This window comes from Garra rufa, chromosome 1 (genome assembly GCF_049309525.1).
Source record: "Garra rufa chromosome 1, GarRuf1.0, whole genome shotgun sequence".
In the NCBI taxonomy this organism is placed as follows: domain Eukaryota; kingdom Metazoa; phylum Chordata; class Actinopteri; order Cypriniformes; family Cyprinidae; genus Garra; species Garra rufa.
In genome coordinates, this window is record NC_133361.1 from 8,972,288 (window position 1) to 8,990,595 (window position 18,308).

The 18,308-nt window shown below is 35.1% G+C and overlaps 3 protein-coding genes across 4 annotated transcripts in view; 2 read left to right on the top strand and 1 right to left on the bottom strand.

Annotated features, from left to right (window-relative positions):
* The window catches only part of LOC141328719 (uncharacterized), a 107,255-nt gene that overhangs the window by 78,956 nt on the left and 9,991 nt on the right, over positions 1–18,308 (bottom strand). The gene's annotated exons all lie outside the window — the stretch shown is intronic.
* Positions 4,888–9,610, top strand: LOC141329237 (uncharacterized). Of its 2 annotated transcripts, XM_073835453.1 has the most exons (3): positions 4,888–5,018; positions 6,104–6,187; positions 7,067–9,610. In XM_073835453.1, exons 2-3 carry the CDS (start codon positions 6,130–6,132, stop codon positions 8,035–8,037), a joined length of 1,029 nt encoding a protein of 342 aa, XP_073691554.1. In that variant the 5' UTR covers positions 4,888–5,018; positions 6,104–6,129; the 3' UTR covers positions 8,038–9,610. The 2 variants fall into 2 exon arrangements, with proteins under 2 accessions (XP_073691554.1, XP_073691552.1); XM_073835451.1 differs by lacking the exon at positions 4,888–5,018 and having other exon boundaries at positions 5,898–6,187.
* Positions 11,415–15,408, top strand: LOC141329768 (uncharacterized). Its single transcript, XM_073835485.1, has 3 exons — positions 11,415–11,547; positions 12,597–12,849; positions 13,635–15,408. The coding sequence occupies exons 2-3, from the start codon at positions 12,792–12,794 to the stop codon at positions 14,630–14,632; spliced, it is 1,056 nt and encodes a 351-aa protein (XP_073691586.1). The 5' UTR covers positions 11,415–11,547; positions 12,597–12,791; the 3' UTR covers positions 14,633–15,408.

The following is an 18,308-nucleotide window of genomic DNA, read 5'->3' on the forward strand; positions in this document are numbered from 1 at the left end:
TACTTTTTTTTTTTTTTTTTAACTTTATTTTTTTTATTTTTTTTTTTTATTCGTTTCAACAAAACGGAACAAACAGATCTCCAGAGGCATCACATACAACTCTTACATTCTTCTTATACAGTCGCCTTTTATAGTACAGGTTACTCTCCCATCAGCCCCCCACCCCGCCCGCAAGTAGTACTGTATTATGAGCTTAAACACCAACAGAGGTTCCCTCAAGACCATATGATTTAGTCCTTCAAAATCTGCAATGGGCGGTCCAAACAAAATATTTCACACATATAATATACATATATTGAGAAGAAAAATAAAAAATAAAAATAAATAAATAAACAAATTATAAAATATAAAAAAATATATAAATATAAAATTAAAAAATATATATAGTAAAAAATATAAGTAAATATAAATAAGGGGAGGGGGTTCAATGTGTAGTTCTACTTTTAAAAGTAACTTTTACATTTTGTAATTTTACGTTTACTACAGTACGTTTTGATTGAAGTATTGTACTTAACTACATTTTATATATTATCTGTTACTGAGTAAAAATAAATAAATAAATAAAAAATAATACTAAAAAAATTAATAAAAAAAAACAAAAAAAACAATTGTGAGTGGAGGGAGGGTATCGCGCACCGGAAATTACTGATTGCTTGATAAAGCGGCAGAACAAACGCAGCGCGCTAACTGACGAAAGATGGAGACGGACAAGTTACAGTTTTGCAGAGTTACGTTACATCTCTCGGCTGCATGCATGAAGCAAACCGTCGCGCTAATCTAAAGGTAATAACAAACTTGCGCGTACCTAATGTATAACACTCGTGTATATCATAGTCGTACATTAGGCACGCATAAGTCCGCTATTGATTCACAAACTATGCACGCTCTCGGGGCTCTGATCCCTATCGTATTTTTTTGCGTGTAATTTCAAAACATTTGCCTAGTTGTCCAAATTACTGTCCTGTGAGTGTTTTATAATGGATGCTCACCCATAGAAGAGGAGTGAGGCTCGGTGTTTATGAGCATCAGGGGCACACTGCAGTTCACTGATCGTATCTTTGTCGAACCTTCACATCGATGTGTTTCAACAGATTTAGAATGTGTTTGTTGTAGTTTGAATTCGTCTGTTAATTTTTTAATGGATACAAACAGTAGATATTCAGTCAGTCAAGTTCAAATGGATAGGTTTAGTGGTCTTTTGGCATCTCCCTGTAGTCCTGTTTGGTAAGGCAGGTTCAATTATTTAAGAAAAACTACTCTGAAGTTGTAAAGAATGTCTGAAGTAAGGAATTCAGGAGCTTAAAATCTGTATATATAGTTTTAAAAAGTTAGAATTTAGCAGAGGTTTTCTTTAAAGGTTATAAGGTATATTTAAAGTTTTAATTTAAAGTTTGTTTGAATTGAGTTTTTTATAACATGCAGTAGAAGAATAATTAGGCAAAACAAATGTTTTGGTTAGTAAAAAAGACTTAACAATAAATACTTTTCTCTTTACTGCGGAAGTAATAAATAAGAGGACATGTCAGGCATGGGGGGGCCTTGCAAAATTGAACGGAGAAGGAGGGGGGCCCCGCAGTAAGGTTGGCAACCCCTTTTCTACTGAATCCACAGTACATGCAACATGTAGTGGTTGTGATGTTTAAAGTTATGTGGGACTATTTGCACTAAAATTTCCCTAAATGTTTTATACGGTTATTTTTTTTTATTGTATCTTATTTATTTGTTTTTATTGCACTTTAATTTGTAATGTTGTTTCCTCAAATAAAAACAACCAGGTTGAGAATTATATTCCCTTGTCTATTTTGAATTACACTAGAATCCCCCACCCAGCACTTCTATTCAAAAAAAAAAAAAAATTACTCACTAAATTTTAAATTAGTTACTTTTACTTGAGTAGATTTTTTGTTCAGTACTTTTACTTGTACTTAAGTAAAATTTCATTGAAGTAACAGTACACTTACTTGAGTAGCATATTTTATTACTCAGGCTTTACACCACTGCATCCGACGCTTTGCATTGCACTTGTGTGATGCATGGCTTGGATGCAGCTGCTCAGCCATGTAAACCCATTCCATGAAGTTCTTTGCGCAATCTTCTTGAACTAATCTGAAAGCCACATGAAATTTGGAGGTCTGTGATTGACTCTGCAGAAAGTTGTTGACCTCTTCGCACTATGCGCCTCAGCATCAGCTGACCCCTCTCCGTCAGTTTACGTGGCCTACCACTTCGTGGCTGAGTTGCTGTCGTACCCAAACGCTTCCACGTTCTTATAATACAGTTGACTGTGGAATATTTAGGAGTGAGGAAATTTCACGACTGGACTTGTTGCACAGGTGGCATCCTATCACATTTCAATGCTGGAATTCACTGAGCTCCTGAGAGCGACCCATTCTTTCACAAATGTATGTAAAAAAAACAGTCTGCATGCATAGGTGCTTGATTTTATACACCTCTGGCCATGGAAGTGATTGGAACACCTAATTCTGATTATGTGGAAGGGTGAGCAAGTACCTTTGACAATATAGTGTATTTTTGAGTCATTAACCAATTTGTATGTTTTCAGTGAAGGCAATATTTTACCCTGATATTTATTCGACTCATAAAGTTCAGAAAAGTATGATCACGTACAACAAAAAGTGCAGAAGTAGAATGTAGCTGGATGCCAGATAATGAGTCCAGGCTCAACCTAGTAGGGTGACATCCAGTAGCTACAATCTAGTTGTGCACTTTTAGTTGAATGTATTCGCATTTGTACATCGATGTCTGCAATGTGTGCAGTAGGCTACAGCACACATTACAGACAATGATGCACAAACACGGATATTTCCCACATTAACCGGCTCATTCAGTTATGTTTTAATCCTCAAAAATTGTTCAAATTGTTTTGTTCCTCAAAACAGTTGGTCTTCTGTCACACACTGGTCAAGGAGGCAGGCAGGGATATACTTGTTATTTATTTTCACACGACAGAGAGGATCACAATCCATCACACTCCCTAAGATAAAAAAAAAAAAAAAAAAATCTGGATTTTGGTAGTACCTAGGATAGCAAAGTCCACTAAAGGAGGGAGAGCCTTTTCTCATTTGGCTCCCAAACTCTGGAATAGCCTTCCTGTTAATGTTCAGGGTTCAGACACACTCTCTCTGTTTAAATCTAGATTAAAGACACATCTCTTCAGCCAAGCTTTCACATAATGCACTGATATACCTCTGAGGTTTGATGGTGTTTGGCAAACAAACGTATGTGTTTTAGCGCCACCCGCTGAACTGGAATATGAAGTGGCAAGAGGAGAAATTACTTAGGTGAAAAACAGCCTATCACCACATGTAAATGAAAAGGACTTAGCATAATAAATGAGGTGAAAACAGGAACTATTGACATGAAATAAAGAGTCTTTTCAGCAGCTGTTAATATTGATGAGCCTCAGACTATCAACACTCATTCATCAAGACATTCAGGATCATCAACAGATCATCTCACTTTAGAATCAGAATCAGAATCAGAATGAGCTTTATTGCCAGGTATGTTTGCACATACTAGGAATTTGTTTTTGTGACAGAGCTCCACAGTGCTACAGAATGACAGTGACAAGACGATACATATTATAAAAAGAACAATATACAAGTATACAAGACAGACAATGTGCAAAAATAGCAAAGACATTTGAATGGAAGCATGTATGTGCTTTAAATAAATAACGGAAAAATGAATAAAGAATGTATAGTGTTGTATGTTCCACGATCAAGTGTTCATGAGATGGATTGCCTGAGGAAAGAAACTGTTTCGGTGTCTGGTCGTTCTAGTGCTCAGTGCTCTGTAGCGCCGACCGGATGGTAACAGTTCAAAAAGTGAGTGTGCTGGATGTGAGGGGTCCAGAGTAATTTTGGCAGCCCTTTTTCGTACTCTGGATAAGAAGAGATCTTGAAGGGTAGGGAGGGTTGTACCAATGATTCGTTCAGCAGTCCGGACTATCCGACGTAGTCTTCTGAGATCAGAATTGGTAGCTGAGCTGAACCAGATGGTAATTGAAGTGCAATTCTGAAGTGCAATTCTGAAGTGCAATTCTGAAGTGCAATCACTTTATTCTGAGTGTTTGCTGCTAGAAACACAATATTTCATTCAGGATAAATGATAAAAGTCTAAAAGTGTTCGAATGAAAGACAAAACTGTTATTTCTCACAGTGTGACATGGATACAACATCAATAATACAAAACATCAATACAACATCAATAATACAAAAACGCTAACAACAACATCATAGCCCAACATGTCCGTATTAATCTGAATATAGTTTGTTTTTCTAATAACCACAGTAACTGCAGTAAATTAATTAGATAATTAACATTTTACAGTTTTCATGTAGGCTACAGCAACTGACAATGATCATAAAACTTAGAAAAAATAATGAGCTCCAGCAATATTTAACATTTCCTTGTGTCAGATTTAATTAATATTTATCTGTATTCACATTCATGAATAGATTTGAAATTTCCCTCATTAGACTACTCATTTCAATTTTAACAAGTAAGCATAATCTGCCCGAGATTTGCAAATATAATGTAGCTACAATAAAGAAAGCTAAACTAAAAATATAAGTATGAACAAATAAAATAAATGTAAGATCTCAGGCGAATTAAAATCCATTGAGCGTCCAGCTTTGGCGCCAGATCTTTATTCAAACATTCATCGAATCCCGCCAACAATAACCGACATCCGAGTCTTCTGAGGAGAGTTCAGCGGTTCACAGTATGTTACTGCCACATTTTTGTTTCAATTCAATTTCTGTAGGCTATTATTGGTATTATTATTACCGTTGAGTGCCACTAGGGGGAGCTGTAGCATTGGAGTGAGCTTTGTATGCAGAGGTTAATTTCCCCAGAAGAAGCGATCTCTAGAAGAAAAGAAAAGGGAAAGATGCATGACTAAAGTGTAGTCACTAAGCTAAGTCTAAGAGAAATAAGATTAACAAAAAGAAGAAGACTAAAACTAATTCCTCTCTCGGTACGCAGCCAACGAGGTATTGTTTTGTATGTTGTGTTTGTTAAAATAGTTTTATCTTTCAAATTTCTTGCTTTAAGCTAATTATTGTTTGTTCTGTGCTTTTAGTTTTCTCTCTGTGTTTATGATCCTGACCAAGCTGGATTAAATAAATCCATCAGTTGAGAAAGCCACTTGTGTTTGTTGGTACCTGGAGGAATTACACAGAATTTCATAGTTCGATTATTTACTATCAAACACACTTTGTAAAGTTTGTTTAAACGACATTTTACAGGCTAATTTCTGTATGGATTTCATGGGGTTCAGGTTACTTGTGCATCTTTTCTGGCGTCTTCCTATTGAAATAAACATTTAGTGCTGTAGCGAGCATGTGAGGACAATATGTTGAATGCGGTTTCTATGCTATTGTTTGTAGTGAGAACTGTTGCCGAATGTCATGTTAAAAAAGATCTGTGAGGGGAATCTACACTTTGACATATTTGGCAGATCAAATCCGTGTTATCAAATTGTTGGTATTTTTAAATAAATTTACTGAAACGGAGACTGCTAATTGATCGTATATTATCAACTTAAATTATAATATAGCAAAATATTAATCAAATTTAACACTGAAATAATTAAAATTTTGCTTTTTAGGTTTTTCTGTACATACAAGAATTTAACATATTAATGATCTAATTACTTCATTGCAATGGATTTAGTTATTATAAAATCTGTTTAGAACTAGATCATACATTTATATTACGGTTACATACATCAGTTATTTACTTTAGCGTTCGTTTTGGATTATTTATGCTTTACACATATTGTGAGAAATTGGCTTTTATCATAAATCCCGATTCAAACAATCAGTTTCTAGCAGTAAACACTCAGAATAAAGTGAGATGATCAGCTGATTATCCTGAATGGCTTGAGGAATGAGGCTCATCAATATTAACAGATCTGCTGAACAGACTCTTTATTTCATGTCAGTAGTTCCTGTTTTCACCTCATTTTTTATGCTAATGTCTTCAATGAAATTAGCTTTAAGTGGTAAATTACAAGACAAGAGATGTTGTGCTGTGAAAACAATCTCAGCTAGTGATGTATTTTTTGTATTAGCAGATCAGCTCCTTTCATGCTGCGAGAAGATGAGAGATCCAGAACCCTGCAGAATCAAATGCACTGAAGATACTGAAGAACAAACAGGTTGGTGTCTATTTTTTTTAGTGTCTCTTTTTTTATTAAGTGCTGATGGTAAAGCTTCATGCAGTTTCTGAGAAATATGTAATGCTTTTGCAATAATATAGCTTAAGCATCAAATAATAAGGCAGAGATTCAGACTGCAACCATTTTTATTTTATTTTTTTTATGCTGCAACTTTTTTTTAACTAATAAGAGCTGTCACATGACATCTTGACTCTGGGGAAAATAGAATACTGTTGAACATTCCATTCTTACCAAAGGCTGTTACTTCGAATACATGTTTTACCTGCTAACTCTATTCAATCATCGAACAATGTAAAAGGTTAATAATAACACAAGAAATAATAATAATTATTATAATTGCTTTAGAGTCCAAGATCGATCCAGAATTCCACTCCTTCAACATCAAATAGCGCTGATGTAGAAAACCAGAAGTATTAATATTATTAGTAACAACACTTTTTAATGCAAAAAAACAGTAATTTTATGATTAACAAACCTGCTTCTGGCTCCTCCATCTGTAGAACTTAGTGGCTAAACAGTTTTACCTGGGTACTTTTTCAATAACATGTAGTAAATAAAAACATATTCAATAGATCTTCCTTTAGAAATGTAGGATTATTTGGTATTTTTGCCTATAATGTTTTTAAAAATATATTTGAAGATCAGTGTACCTCTTTTTTTATGAAAAATAAAATCAGGGATGGGTAATTCATAAAAATGCATCAAAATATTGTATAACAATTATCTACATTATATTGTTATTCCAGGGTTTATCTTATGTCCACATTTCTCTGTTTTTTTTTTTGTTTGTTTGTTTTTTTACTTTACTGAAAGCTACTGTTAAGTTACTGAAAATGAACCATTTTTACTTTCATTTAGAGTTGATTGAAGAAATCGACAAGAATGAAGAACTGAGGGAAGTTGAGGAGAAAAGTCACGTCGAACCTGGAGAAAAACCTTTGAGTTGCTCTCAAGTCCAAAAGAAAATAAGAAAAGAAAGGTCCAAGAAATCTTTCTGCTGCACTCAGTGTGGAACGAGTGTCTCAAGCAAACCAAGTCTTGAGCGTCACATGAGCGTTCACACTGGAGAAAAACCTTATCAGTGTTCACACTGTGACAAGAGATTCAGTTGGTCAGCAAATCTGAAAAAACATGAGAGGATCCACACTGGAGAGAAATTGTTCACATGTGATCAGTGCGGGAAGAGTTTCATACAAAAAGGACACCTTACAGAGCACATGAGAGTTCATACTGAAGAAAAACCATTTGCTTGTGATCAGTGCGAGAAGAGTTTCACACAATTGTCAAATCTTAAAGCACACATAAATGTCCACACTAGAGAGAAACTGTATGCATGTGATCAATGCGACAAAGTGTTTTTGAGAGCTCAAAGCCTGAACGAGCACCTGAGAGTTCATACAAAAGAGAAACCATATCCATGTCATTTGTGTGGAAAGAGTTTCTCACATCTACAACGTTTGAAAGTACATCAGAAAACACACTCTGGTGTGAGAGACTACATGTGCTTTGAGTGTGAGAAGACTTTTACTACAGCGAGCAATTTAAAACTGCATGAGAGGATCCACACTGGAGAAAAACCTTTCAAGTGTTCACACTGTGACAAGAGATTCAGTCAGTCAGGGGACCTGAAAAAACATGAGATGATTCACACTGGAGAAAAACCTTATCAGTGTTCACACTGCGAAAAGAGATTCATTCATTCAGGAACCCTGAAAACACATGAGAGGATCCACACTGGAGAGAAACCGTATCACTGCACTGAATGTGGGGAGCGTTTCAAACATTTATTTTCTCTACAATATCATACAAAAAACAATCACAGTAAGTAAATCACTTTCAGATCCGGCTGAAAATGAAGTCAGTACTGCTGGATCATTGTTCAGAGGTACCACACATCTTTACTTTTCATCATTTCTTACTTTGGATTTAATTTACAGTTTCACAGATTGAGTTTCTCTTTATTGATGATCAGTCCACACATATTTCCTGCAGTGATTGTGATTATTGTTGAGTTTGCATCATTTACTGCTCCTACTGTGATTCTTCTTCAGATCATCTGTGCAAAAAGAGCTGGTGAGCATTTTTGAGATGATTTACAATAAACTGGATGCACAAACACGGATATGTCCCACATTAACCGGCTCATTCAGTTATGTTTTAATCCTCAAAAATTGTTCAAATTGTTTTGTTCCTCAAAACAGTTGGTCTTCTGTCACACTCTGGTCAAGGAGGCAGACATGGATATACTTGGTATTTATTTTCACACGACAGAAATGATCGCAATCCATCACACTCCCTAAGATAAAAAAAAAAAAAAAAAAAAACCTCTGGATTTTGGTAGTACCTAGGATAGCAAAGTCCACTAAAGGAGGGAGAGGTTTTTCACATTTGGCTCCCAAACTCTGGAATAGCCTTCTTCCTGATAACGTTCGGGGTTCAGACTCATGAACACAAAAGCCACATTCATGTCATTTGTGTGGAAAGAGATTCTCACGTCTACAACACTTGAAAGCACATCAGAAAACACGCACTGGTGTGAGAGACTACATGTGCTTTGAGTGTGAGAAGACTAACTACAGCGAGCAATTTGAAACTGCATGAGAGGATCCACACTGGAGAAAAACCTTACAAGTGTTCACACTGCGACAAGAGATTCAATCAGTCAGGAGACCTGAAAAAAAATCATGAGAGGATCCACACTGGAGAGTAGTGTTGTTTTTGGCGGCCAGTTTTAATTTTTGTTTTATTCTAGTCTTTGTGTGAAGCTGTCATTTTATTTTTTTATTAGTTATAGTCACGTTCGAATTCTCCTTAGTCTAGTCAAGTTTTAGTCGACTAAAAGTCTGAGCATTATAGTCTTATTTTAGTCAGAATTACCCATGACTATTTTAGTCCATTTTTAGTCAATGAAAATTTTATTTTAGTCTATTTTTAGTAATGCAATTGTATTTAACCCAGTCAATATAGTATAAGTACCTAGTAGTATAGACAAATCCAAAGTTTTCTTTTAGCCAAACCCATTTCAAACAAGGTTATCTCATTATATTATTGTTACCTTATAGGCTCAAGAATACATCCATTCCAGACATGGAAGATGCCTCTAGTTTGAATTTACAAAATTTATTTTACCTATCAAACATGTTAGAAGTACACACACATAAATTGAAATATAATGAATAAAAACAATAAACAAAATAAAAAGAAGAAGGGATACAGCTCTGACTAATGGGCATGCGCACATCAATCTAACGTTATAACATTTCGTTTTGTCTCGTTTTCGTCTCGAAAATGAAGAGACATTTTAGCATAGTTTTTATTTTGTAAACCACATTTAGTATGTTTTTTTTTTTTTTTTTCTCTCGTCAGAGATATTGTATTATACATTTTATTATAGTCAATGTCACTCTTTCGGATTACCCTGTTTGCTCTCGTTTTCCGTCTCTGACCCAGCCTGCTTGACTACGTCTATAATAATAAAGCTTGCATTTGGATCCACACCTCAGTCTCCAGACCCCGTTTGTTACAGATGTACTGTAACTTTCTCTACAGTCAAAAATCTGGGTGTTATATTAGACAGCAAGCTGTCTTCTGAAAATCATATTTCCCAAGTTACAAAAACAGCATTCTTCCATCTTAGAAACATTGCTAAGCTACGGAACATGTTACCTGTTTCTGAAGCAGAAAAGTTAGTTCATGCATTCATGACGTCTAGACTGGACTGTTGTAATGCACTACTAGGTGGTTGTCCTGCTTCTTCAATAAATAAGCTAGTCCTTACCAGATCAAGAAAATGTGATCATGTTACCACAATTTTAAAGTCTCTACACTGGCTACCTATTAGTTTCCATATCAGTTACAAAATATTACCCCTTACCTATGAGGCCCTTAATGGTTTAGCTCCTGCATACCTAACTAGTCTCCTACCACGCTACAATCCCTCACACTCCTTAAGGTCACAAAACTCTGGACTTGTGGTAGTACCTAGGATAGCAAAGTCCACTAAAGGAGGGAGAGTCTTTTCACATTTGGCTCCCAAACTCTGGAATAGCCTTCTTCATGATAATGTTCAGGGTTCAGACACACTCTCTCTGTTTAAATCTAGATTAAAGACACATCTCTTCAGCCAAACTTTCACATAATGCACTGATATACCTCTGAGGTTTGATGGTGTTTGGAAAACAAACGTATGTGTTTTAGCGCCACCCGCTGAACTGAAGTATGAAGTGGCAAGAGGAGAAATTACTTAGGTGAAAAACAGCCGATCACCACAAGTAAATGAAAATAACTTAGCATAATAAATGAGGTGAAAACAGGAACTATTGACATGAAATAAAGAGTCTTTTCAGCAGCTGTTAATATTGATGAGCCTCAGACTATCAACACTCATTCATCAAGACATTCAGGATCATCAACAGATCATCTCACTTTATTCTGAGTGTTTGCTGCTAGAAACACATTATTTCATTCAGGATAAATGATAAAAGCCTAAAAGTGTTCGAATGAAAGACAAAACTGTTTCTCACAGTGTGACATGGATACAACATCAATAATACAAAAACGCTAGCAACAACATCATAGCCCAACATGTCCGTATTAATCTGAATATAGTTTGTTTTTCTAATAACCACAGTAACTGCAGTAAATTAATTAGATAATTAACATTTTACAGTTTTCATGTAGGCTACAGCAACTGACAATGATCATAAAACTTGGGAAAAAATAATGAGCTCCAGCAATATTTAACATTTCCTTGTGTCAGATTTAATTAATATTTATCTATATTCACATTCATGAATAGATTTGAAATCTCCCTCATTAGGCTACTCATTTCAGTTTTAACAAGTAAGCATAATCTGCCCGAGATTTGCAAATATAATGTAGCTACAATAAAGAAAGCTAAACTAAAAGTAAAAGTATTAACAAATAAATAAATACATGTAAGATCTCAGGCGAATTAAAATCCATTGAGCGTCCAGCTTTGGCGCCAGATCTTTATTCAAACATTCATCGAATCCCGCCAACAATAACCGACATCCGAGTCTTCTGAGGAGAGTTCAGCGGTTCACAGTATGTTACTGCCACATTTTTTTTTTCAATTAAATTTCTGTAGGCTATTATTGGTATTATTATTACCGTTGAGTGCCACTAGGGGGAGCTGTAGCATTGGAGTGAGCTTTGTATGCAGAGGTTAATTTCCTCAGAAGAAGCGATCTCTAGAAGAAAAGAAAAAGAAAAGATGCATGACTAAAGTGTAGTCACTAAGCTAAATCTAAAAGAAATGAGATTAACAAAAAGAAGAAGACTAAAACTAATTCCTCTCTCGGTACGCAGCCAACGAGGTATTGTTTTGTATGTTGCATTTGTTAAAATAGTTTTATCTGTCAAATTTCTTGCTTTAAGCTAATTACTGTTTGTTCTGTGCTTTTAGTTTTCTCTGTGTGTTTATGATCCTGACCAAGCTGGATTAAATAAATCCATCAGTTGAGAAAGCCACTTGTGTTTGTTGGTACCTGGAGGAATTACACAGAATTTCATAGTTCGCTTATTTACTATCAAACACACTTTATAAAGTTTGTTTAAACGACATTTTACAGGCTAATTTCTGTATGGATTTCATGGGGTTCAGGTTACTTGTGCATCTTTTCTGGCGTCTTCCTATTGAAATAAACATTTAGTGCTGCAGCGAGCATGTGAGGACAATATGTTGAATGCTGTTTCTATGCTATTGTTTGCAGTGAGAACTGTTGCCGAATGTCATGTTAAAAAAGATCTGTGAGGGGAATCGATCTCAAGTTGCTGCTGCTATTTTATTTCTACACTTTGACATATTTGGCAGATCAAATCCGTATTATCAAATTATTTGTATTTTTTTAATAAATATACTGAAAAGGAGACTGCTAATTGATCATATATTAAGCCACGTGAGACAAACAGACTTAAATTATAATATAGCAAAATATTAATCAAATTTGACACTGAAATAATAAAAAAAATTGCTTTGTAGGTTTTTCTGTACATACAAGAATTTAATTACTTCATTAAAACAAATTGAGTTATTATAAAATCTGTTTAGAACTATTAGATATTACGGTTACATTCAGCAGTTATTTACTTAAGCGTTCCTTTTGGATTATTTATGCTTTATACATATTGTGAGAAATTGGGTTTTATCATTAAAATCCGATTCAAACAATCAGTTTCTATAAACAGGCTCATCAATATTAACAGATCTGCTGAACAGACTCTTTATTTCATGTCAATAGTTCCTGTTTTCACCTCATTTATTAAGCTGATGTCTTCAATGAAATTAGCTTTAAGTGGCAAATTACAGGAGATGTTGTGCTGTGAAAACAATCTCAGCTAGTGATGTATTTTTTTGTATTGGCAGATCAGCTCCTTTCATGCTGCAATTCACCTTCAGTGAAGCTCCTCCCACAAGAATTGCGTCATCAGTGAAGCTCCTCCCACTGTGGTTAACCAATAAATGCTGGAATATTCCCATCAGTTCACAAGAAAAGATGAGCATCAAAGCATGAGGAAGAGCTGAAATCTGCAAAGACTGAGTTTAAGAGAACAGTGGAAGATGAGAGATCCAGAGCCCTGCAGAATCAAACACACTGAAGATACTGAAGAACAAACAGGTTGGTGTCTATTTTTCTTTCTTTATTAAGTCTTGATGGTAAAGCTTCAAGCTGATTTTGAGAAAATCTGTAGAGCTCTGCAATAATATAGCTTAAGCATCAAATAATAAGGCAGAGATTCAGACTGCAACCATTTTTTTTATGCTGCAACTTTTTTTAACTAATAAGAGCTGTCACATGACATCTTGACTCTGGGAAAAATAGAATACTGTTGAACATTCCATTCTTACCAAAGGCTGTTACTTCTTATACATGTTTTACCTGCTAACTCTATTCAATCACCAAACAATGTAAAAGGTTAATAATAACACAAGAAATAATAATTATTATTATTGCTATAGAGTCCAAGATCGATCCAGAATTCCACTCCTTCAACATCAAATAACTGGTAGAAAAACAGAAGTATTTATATTATTAGTAACAACACTTTTTAATGCAAAACAACAGTAATTTTATGATTAACAAACCTGCTTCTGGCTCCACCATCTGTAGAACTTAGTGGCTAAACAGTTTTTTCAATAGCATTTATTAAATAAAAACATATTCAATAGATCTTCCTTTAGAAATGTAGGATTATTTGGGATTTTTGCCTATAATGTTTTTAGAAATATATTTGAAGATCAATGTACCTCTTTTTTATGAAAAAAATATTGTATAACAATTATCTACATTATATTGTTATACCAGGGTTCATCTTATGTCCACATTTCTCTGTTTTTTTTTTTTTACTTTACTGAAAGCTACTGTTAAGTTACTGAAAATGAACCATTTTTACTTTCATTTAGAGTTGATTGAAGAAATCGACACGAATGAAGAACTGAGGGAAGTTGAGGAGAAAAGTCACGTCAAACCTGGAGAAAAACCTTTGAGTTGCTCTCAAGTCCAAAAGAAAATAATAAAAGAAAGGTCCAAGAAATCTTTCAGCTGCACTCAGTGTGGAACGAGCGTCTCAAGCAAACCAAGTCTTGAGCGTCACATGAGCGTTCACACTGGAGAAAAACCTCATCAGTGTTCACACTGTGACAAGAGATTCAGTTGGTCATCATATCTGAAAATACATGAGAGGATCCACACTGGAGAGAAATTGTTCACATGTGATCAGTGCGGGAAGAGTTTCATAAAAAAAGGACACCTTACAGCACACATGAGAGTTCATACTGAAGAAAAACCATTTACTTGTGATCAGTGCGAGAAGAGTTTCACACAATTGTCAAATCTTAAAGCACACATAAATATTCACACTAGAGAGAAACTGTATGCATGTGATCAATGCGACAAAGTGTTTTTGAGAGCTCCACACCTGGAGCAGCACATAAGAGTTCATACAAAAGAGAAACCACATTCGTGTCTTTTGTGTGGAAAGAGTTTCTCACATCTACAAAGTTTGAAAGAACATCAGAAAATACACACTGGTGTGAGAGAGTACATGTGCTTTGAGTGTGAAAAGACTTTTACTACAGCGAGCAGTTTAAAACTGCATGAGAGGATTCACACTGGAGAAAAACCTTTCAAGTGTTCACACTGTGACAAGAGATTCAGTTATTCAGGAGACCTGAAAAAACATGCGATGATTCACACTGGAGAAAAACCTTATAAGTGTTCACACTGCGACAAGAGATTCATTCATTCAGGAACCCTGAAAACACATGAGAGGATTCACACTGGAGAAAAACCTTTCAAGTGTTTACACTGTGACAAGAGATTCAGTTATTCAAGAGACCTGAAAAAACATGAAATGATTCACACTGTAGAAAAATTCGAATTTGAACTCTCCTTAGTCTAGTCAAGTTTTAGTCGACTAAAAGTCTGAGCATTATAGGCCCGGTTTCGCAGACAAGGCTTAAGCCTAGTCCTAGACTAAAATGTAAGTCTGAGTTGTTTCAACTGAAATAAAATTGCACTGATTGATTTTAAAATATATCAGTGCCTTTATTTTGTCTCAAGATGCACACCAGTAATGTTTTTTTATTAGCATGTTTATAAAAATTACTTAAATGTCCTAATTGAACTATGGTCTAATCCTGGCTTAGTCTAAGCCCTGTCTGGGAAACCGGGCCATAGTCTTTTTTTTAGTCAGAATTACCCATGACTATTTTCGTCTAGTTTTAGTTGACGAAAACTGATGACATTTTAGTCCATTTTTAGTCAGTGAAAATTTTATTTTAGTCTATTTTTAGTAATGCAATTATATTTAACCCAGTCAATATAGTATAAGTACCTGGTAGTATAGACGAATCCAAAGTTTTCTTTTAGCCAAACCCATTTCAAACAAGGTTATCTCATTATATTATTGTTACCTTATAGGCTCAAGAATACATCCATTCCAGACATGGTTGATGCTCTAATTTGTATTTACAACATTTATTTTACCTATCAAACATGTTAGAAGTACACACACATAAATTGAAATATAATAAATAAAAACAATAAACAAAATAAAAAGAAGAAGGGATACAGCTCTGACTAATGGGCATGCGCACATCAATCTAACATTATAACATTTCGTTGTGTCTCGTTTTCGTCTCGAAAATGAAGAGAAATTTTAGCATAGTTTTTATTTTGTACACCACATTTAGTCTCGTTTTTTTTTTTTTTTTTTTTTTTTTTCTCGTCAAAGATATTGAATTATACATTTTATTATAGTCAATGTCACTCTTTCGGATTACCCTGTTTGCTCTCGTTTGCCGTCTCTGACCCAGCCTGCTTGACTACGTCTATAATAATAAAGCTTGCATTTGGATCCACACCTCAGTCTCCAGACCCCGTTTGTTACAGATGTACTGTAACTTTCTCTACAGTCAAAAATCTGGGTGTTATATTAGACAGCAAGCTGTCTTCTGAAAATCATATTTCCCAAGTTACAAAAACAGCATTCTTCCATCTTAGAAACTTTGCTAAGCTACAGAACATGTTACCTGTTTCTGATGCAGAAAAGTTAGTTCACGCATTCATGACGTCTAGACTGGACTATTGTAATGCACTACTAGGTGGTTGTCCTGCTTCTTCAATAAATAAGCTACAGGTAGTCCAAAATGCAGCTGCTAGAGTCCTTACCAGATCAATAAAATGTGATCATGTTACCCCAATTTTAAAGTCTCTACACTGGCTACCTATTGGTTTCCATATCAGTTACAAAATATTACCCCTTACCTATGAGGCCCTTAATGGTTTAGCTCCTGCATACCTAACTAGTCTCCTACCACGCTACAATCCCTCACACTCCTTAAGGTCACAAAACTCTGGACTTTTGGTAGTACCTAGGATAGCAAAGTCCACTAAAGGAGGGAGAGTCTTTTCACATTTGGCTCCCAAACTCTGGAATAGCCTTCTTCATGATAATGTTCAGGGTTCAGACACACTCTCTCTGTTTAAATCTAGATTAAAGACACATCTCTTCAGCCAAACTTTCACATAATGCACTGATATATAGGGCTGGGAATCGATTCCAAAAAGAATCGATTCCTCGATTCCGAGGCATTGGGAATCGAGAGTCGATTCCAACGTTTGGAATCGATCCTCTCAAGGGGAATCGACTCCTCATTCAGAGCCGTTTTCAGTTCAACAAAACTTACCTCTTAAACGGAAGGCTGCATTCCATGAAGACTGCATATTTCGGCTGCAAGTCATCAAACGTCGATTAAAATAAACGTAATAAAAACGACTCATTACTAAACTCGTCTGAGTTTAAGGATGCAGCCTTCAGTTTGAGAAGCACCCATTCATTTGCCTCTTGCTCGCTAATAGTTATTATAGTCTGATACATTTCCACGAAAAGATTCGTTCGGATAGATAATTTAAATGAACCAGTTCAAAAAACGATTCAGATGTTATTTTACGGGAGAACTGGCTCATTATGTCCACAATTTTGAGCGCTGCACGACAGAATAGATCATGACGTGTCTTGATCTTATTTACATCTTAAATAAATGCTATTTTTAATCTTTCTATCAGCCAATGATAACTCTGAAAGAAAACGCAGAGAGCACGTATCAGTGGCCAAGAGCGCATGTGATTGACAGCTACGCCACGAGCTCTTATATCATCCTGCATTTATTGCAAAATTATAGCTCTTATATCAGTGTTGTTGTTAAAGTTCTGTTTATTTTGTTTCAGTGTATAGTTTGCTAATTTTGTAATTTTATGCACGTCACGTCTTGTTTTATTCATGCAATAAATGCATGTCCACTGCTGAGCTGTGGGTTATGACTAATTTCCTGGGCAATGAATTACAATTTGAAATCAGTCAGAGCTACAGAAAAATAGTATATATATATATCTTTTTTTTAATTGTTTTTTTTTTTTTTTTTTTTTTTACAAATGAAGCTTCATATTATGAGAAGGTAACTTTATACAACCTTTTACATCCTGCATTTATTGCGAAATTAGCTTCCTCCAATCTAAAAAACAAGAATCGAAAAAGAATCGAAACAACAGTGAGGAATCGATTCTGGAATCGAATCCAATCGATTCCAGAACCAGGAATCGGAATCGGAATCGATTCCAAAATTTTCGGAATCGAACAGCCCTACTGATATACCTCTGAGGTTTAATGGTGTTTGTAAAACAAACGTATGTGTTTTAGCGCCACCCGCTGAACTGAAGTATGAAGTGGCAAGAGGAGAAATTACTTAGGTGAAAAACAGCCGATCACCACAAGTAAATGAAAATAACTTAGCATAATAAATGAGGTGAAAACAGGAACTATTGACATGAAATAAAGAGTCTTTTCAGCAGCTGTTAATATTGATGAGCCTCAGACTATCAACACTCATTCATCAAGACATTCAGGATCATCAACAGATCATCTCACTTTATTCTGAGTGTTTGCTGCTAGAAACACATTATTTCATTCAGGATAAATGATAAAAGCCTAAAAGTGTTCGAATGAAAGACAAAACTGTTTCTCACAGTGTGACATGGATACAACATCAATAATACAAAAACGCTAGCAACAACATCATAGCCCAACATGTCCGTATTAATCTGAATATAGTTTGTTTTTCTACTAACCACAGTAACTGCAGTAAATTAATTAGATAATTAACCTTTTACAGTTTTCATGTAGGCTACAGCAACTGACAATGATCATAAAACTTAGAAAAAAATAATGAGCTCCAGCAATATTTAACATTTCCTTGTGTCTGATTTAATTAATATTTATCTATATTCACATTCATGAATAGATTTGAAATTTCCCTCATTAGGCTACTCATTTCAGTTTTAACAAGTAAGCATAATCTGCCCGAGATTTGCAAATATAATGTAGCTACAATAAAGAAAGCTAAACTAAAAATAAAAGTATCAACAAATAAATAAATAAATGTAAGATCTCAGGCGAATTAAAATCAATTGAGCGTCCAGCTTTGGCGCCAGATCTTTATTCAAACATTCATCGAATCCCGCCAACAATAACCGACATCCGAGTCTTCTGAGGAGAGTTCAGCGGTTCACAGTATGTT